This window comes from Oncorhynchus keta, chromosome 34 (assembly GCF_023373465.1).
Source record: "Oncorhynchus keta strain PuntledgeMale-10-30-2019 chromosome 34, Oket_V2, whole genome shotgun sequence".
NCBI lineage: Eukaryota > Metazoa > Chordata > Actinopteri > Salmoniformes > Salmonidae > Oncorhynchus > Oncorhynchus keta.
Window position 1 is genome coordinate 13,095,324 of NC_068454.1, and position 4,768 is coordinate 13,100,091.

Here is a 4,768-nt window from a genome sequence, read left to right on the forward strand (position 1 = left end):
TCAGAGGCCATATATCTGAGTCTGAATCGTTCAGGTATGTAAAAACAAAAAAATACTTAGATGTTTTATATGCACCGTGACTGTCAGTAAAAACATAATTGATCATAATTGAGGTTAAAACATTCTGTTAACACAAACATAAAAACAACTTCTCTGTCATGTGTCCGCTCCCTCTCGCTCTGTCCTCCAGGGCTGTTCAAGCACTCCCTGTCCATCTGCCGGGCCCTGCTGTCTGATCTGGTGTCTGAGGTGGAGCGCCCCCTCGTGATGGGACACTTCAACGTGGCCTCCAGCATGGGCTTCATGGTGGGACCCGTGGTGGGGGGCTACCTCACTGAACATGAAGGAGGCTTCTACACCGCATCCTTCACCTGTGCCGCCATCTTCCTCCTCAACGCAGGTAGGTGGGGTTTCTCCTGCGCCACCATCTTCCTCCTCAACACAGGTAGGTGGGGTTTCTCCTGCGCCGCCATCTTCCTCCTCAACGCAGGTAGGTGGGGTTTCTCCTGCGCCGCCATCTTCCTCCTCAACGCAGGTAGGTGTGGTTTCTCCTGCGCCGCCATCTTCCTCCTCAACGCAGGTAGGTGGGGTTTCTCCTGCGCCTCCATCTTCCTCCTCAACGCAGGTAGGTGGGGTTTCTCCTGCGCCGCCATCTTCCTCCTCAACGCAGGTAGGTGGGGTTTCTCCTGCGCCGCCATCTTCCTCCTCAACGCAGGTAGGTGGGGTTTCTCCTGCGCCGCCATCTTCCTCCTCAACGCAGGTAGGTGGGGTTTCTCCTGCGCCGCCATCTTCCTCCTCAACGCAGGTAGGTGGGGTTTCTGCTGTGCCTCCATCTTCCTCCTCAACGCAGGTAGGTGGGGTTTCTCCTGTGCCTCCATCTTCCTCCTCAACGCAGGTAGGTGGGGTTTCTCCTGTGCCTCCATCTTCCTCCTCAACGCAGGTAGGTGGGGTTTCTCCTGCGCCGCCACCTTCCTCCTCAACACAGGTAGGTGGGGTTTCTCCTGCGCCGCCATCTTCCTCCTCAACACAGGTAGGTGGGGTTTCTCCTGCGCCGCCATCTTCCTCCTCAACGCAGGTAGGTGGGGTTTCTCCTGTGCCTCTATCTTCCTCCTCAACGCAGGTAGGTGGGGTTTCTCCTGCGCCGCCATCTTCCACCTCAACGCAGGTAGGAGGGGTTTCTCCTGCGCCGCCATCTTCCTCCTCAACGCAGGTAGGTGGGGTTTCTCCTGCGCCGCCATCTTCCTCCTCAACGCAGGTAGGTGGGGTTTCTCCTGTGCCTCCATCTTCCTCCTCAACGCAGGTAGGTGGGGTTTCTCCTGCGCCGCCATCTTCCTCCTCAACACAGGTAGGTGGGGTTTCTGCTGTGCCTCCATCTTCCTCCTCAACGCAGGTAGGTGGGGTTTCTCCTGTGCCTCCATCTTCCTCCTCAACGCAGGTAGGTGGGGTTTCTCCTGTGCCTCCATCTTCCTCCTCAACGCAGGTAGGTGGGGTTTCTCCTGTGCCTCCATCTTCCTCCTCAACACAGGTAGGTGGGGTTTCTCCTGCGCCGCCATCTTCCTCCTCAACACAGGTAGGTGGGGTTTCTCCTGCGCCGCCACCTTCCTCCTCAACACAGGTAGGTGGGGTTTCTCCTGCGCCGCCATCTTCCTCCTCAACACAGGTAGGTGGGGTTTCTCCTGCGCCGCCATCTTCCTCCTCAACGCAGGTAGGTGGGGTTTCTCCTGTGCCTCTATCTTCCTCCTCAACGCAGGTAGGTGGGGTTTCTCCTGCGCCGCCATCTTCCACCTCAACGCAGGTAGGTGGGGTTTCTCCTGCGCCGCCATCTTCCTCCTCAACGCAGGTAGGTGGGGTTTCTCCTGTGCCTCTATCTTCCTCCTCAACGCAGGTAGGTGGGGTTTCTCCTGTGCCTCTATCTTCCTCCTCAACGCAGGTAGGTGTGGTTTCTCCTGTGCCTCTATCTTCCTCCTCAACGCAGGTAGGTGGGGTTTCTCCTGCGCCGCCATCTTCCACCTCAGCGCAGGTAGGTGGGGTTTCTCCTGCGCCGCCATCTTCCACCTCAACGCAGGTAGGTGGGGTTTCTCCTGCGCCGCCACCTTCCTCCTCAACACAGGTAGCTGGGGGTGAGGATGAGGACAGGAGATGGGGGAGGGAGGGAGAGGCAAGGAGAGAGAGGGGAGGAGCAGGAGAGTAGGCAAAGGGTGTGCAAGGCACTTATGTTGGTATTCCCAATTCCAACCAATTCTACATCACACCTTAACTCTTAGCCACTTTGTGGATGTGGAAGGATGGGATGTGTGCTGTCTAACCTTGTGTTTGTTGTGTTCCATCCAGGTCTAGTTTGGCTGCTTCCCTGGAGCGATGCACTAACCCCACGCACCGATGCTAACTCCAACAGCAGCGCTAGCAATGCCAGCTGCCACGACAACGACAACCACTTCACCTCAACACAGCAAAACTGCTCCCAAGGCAACAGCGACAACCAAACGACAGCGCCGGCGGCAGCGGTCACGGGATCCGTGGCTCCAGAGAAGAACCAGAGGAGCTGGAGCTGGGATCTGGACTGGGGGGAGGTGTCCCTGCTCCCTTCTTCCTGGCGTCAGCTCTCTTCGGTGGGCTCCAAGATTAGCAGTGTGGCCTCCTCAGACATGTGGGACCTGTTCCTGGTGCGTCTGCTCATGGCCATGGCCATAATGCTGTATTACAGTAACTTCTCCCTGGCCATGGAGGAGCGCTTCATGCTGAAGCCCAAAGCCACAGGTTATCTAATCAGCTACAGCTCTACCCTGGGGGCCCTAGCCGGGTTCTTGGTGGGACCCATCAATAAACTGTACGGTAACAACATGTTGGCGCTGTTGCTACACTCTTCGGTCCTCACGTGTTGCCTGATCCTGCTCTACGCCGCAGCGCCCAGTGTCTGGCACGTGTTGTTAAGTTCCACTTTCATCGCCATCTCTACAACCATCGGACGCACCTGCATCACTGACCTGGTACTGCAGAAAGGGGGCGCTCACGCCAGCGGCACACTCATCGGGGCGGGGCAGTCAGTGACCGCGGTGGGGCGCGTGCTCGCACCCCTACTCTCGGGGCTGGCCCAGGAGTTTAGTCCCTGTGGGCCCCCGATTCTGGGGGTAGGACTGGCGTTAGCGGGCGTTGTCCTGCTGTTGGTCAGGGTGCCAAAATGGGATGAGAGGGGCAAGAGGAAAGAGGCATAACTCTGAGTCACTCACAGTGAGAGAGGGAATGAATGAGAGAGTGAATGAATGAGAGAGTGAATGAATGAGAGAGTGAATGAATGAGAGAGGGTCAAAACTAGCACGGCACTGGAGACAGAACTGATGCAGAACTGTTGGGGTTGGTTTTTGTTGACGTGTCAGCTGGGGGTTGTTTCATTGTTTGTTTTTTTAGCCACAACTCCAGCTCTGTTGGTTGGGTCTCGATGTGATGACATCACAGCACCGATAGGACCCAGGTCATCATCAGCATCGCTCTTCCCCCCACTTCAGTCCCCCAAACAGACTGGGTCATCATTAGCATCGCTCTTCCCCACTTCAGTCCCCCAAACAGACCGGGTCATCATCAGCATGGCTATTCCCCACTTCAGTCCCCCAAACAGACCGGGTCATCATCAGCATGGCTATTCCCCACTTCAGTCCCCCAAACAGACTGGGTCATCATCAGCATCGCTCTTCCCCCCACTTCAGTCCCCCAAACAGACTGGGTCATCATCAGCATGGCTATTCCCCACTTCAGTCCCCCAAACAGACCGGGTCATCATCAGCATGGCTATTCCCCACTTCAGTCCCCCAAACAGACCGGGTCATCATCAGCATGGCTATTCCCCACTTCAGTCCCCCAAACAGACTGGGTCATCATCAGCATCGCTCTTCCCCCCACTTCAGTCCCCCAAACAGACTGGGTCATCATCAGCATGGCTATTCCCCACTTCAGTCCCCCAAACAGACCGGGTCATCATCAGCATGGCTATTCCCCACTTCAGTCCCCCAAACAGACTGGGTCATCATCAGCATCGCTCTTCTCCCCACTTCAGTCCCCCAAACAGACTGGGTCATCATCAGCATGGCTATTCCCCACTTCAGTCCCCCAAACAGACCGGGTCATCATCAGCATGGCTATTCCCCACTTCAGTCCCCCAAACAGACCGGGTCATCATCAGCATGGCTATTCCCCCCTTTCAGTCCCCCAAACAGACCGGGTCATCATCAGCATGGCTATTCCCCCCCTTTCAGTCCCCCAAACAGACCGGGTCATCATCAGCATGGCTATTCCCCCCCTTTCAGTCCCCCAAACAGACCGGGTCATCATCAGCATGGCTATTCCCCCCCTTTCAGTCCCCCAAACAGACCGGGTCATCATCAGCATGGCTATTCCCCCTTTCAGTCCCCAAACAGACCGGGTCCATCATCAGCATGGCTATTCCCCCCTTTCAGTCCCCAAACAGACCGGGTCATCATCAGCATGGCTATTCCCCCCCTTTCAGTCCCCCAAACAGACCGGGTCATCATCAGCATGGCTATTCCCCCCTTCAGTCCCCCAAACAGACCGGGTCATCATCAGCATGGCTATTCCCCCCCTTTCAGTCCCCCAAACAGACCGGGTCATCATCAACATGGCTATTCCCCCCCTTTCAGTCCCCCAAACAGACCGGGTCATCATCAGCATGGCTATTCCCCCCCTTTCAGTCCCCCAAACAGACCGGGTCATCATCAGCATGGCTATTCCCCCCCTTTCAGTCCCCCAAACAGACCGG

The 4,768-nt window shown here is 56.6% G+C and overlaps 1 protein-coding gene across 14 annotated transcripts in view; it reads left to right on the plus strand.

Annotated features, from left to right (window-relative positions):
* LOC118376632 (major facilitator superfamily domain-containing protein 9-like) overlaps nt 1–4,373 on the plus strand; it is a 10,655-nt gene extending 6,282 nt beyond the window's left edge. The window contains exons 5-10 of one of the 14 annotated variants that reach the window (XM_052493172.1): nt 191–400; nt 986–1,165; nt 1,211–1,300; nt 1,391–1,435; nt 1,571–1,705; nt 2,332–3,213. In XM_052493172.1, coding sequence (XP_052349132.1) covers nt 191–400; nt 986–1,165; nt 1,211–1,300; nt 1,391–1,435; nt 1,571–1,705; nt 2,332–3,212 — 1,541 coding nt within the window. In that variant the 3' untranslated portion in view covers nt 3,213. Of the gene's footprint in view, nt 1–190; nt 401–445; nt 581–625; nt 761–985; nt 1,166–1,210; nt 1,346–1,390; nt 1,436–1,525; nt 1,706–1,750; nt 1,841–2,331 lie in introns of all 14 variants that reach the window. The other 13 variants (XM_052493177.1, XM_052493174.1, XM_052493175.1 and 10 more) reach the window with 13 other exon arrangements.
* The last annotated feature ends 395 nt before the right edge of the window (nt 4,374–4,768 follow it).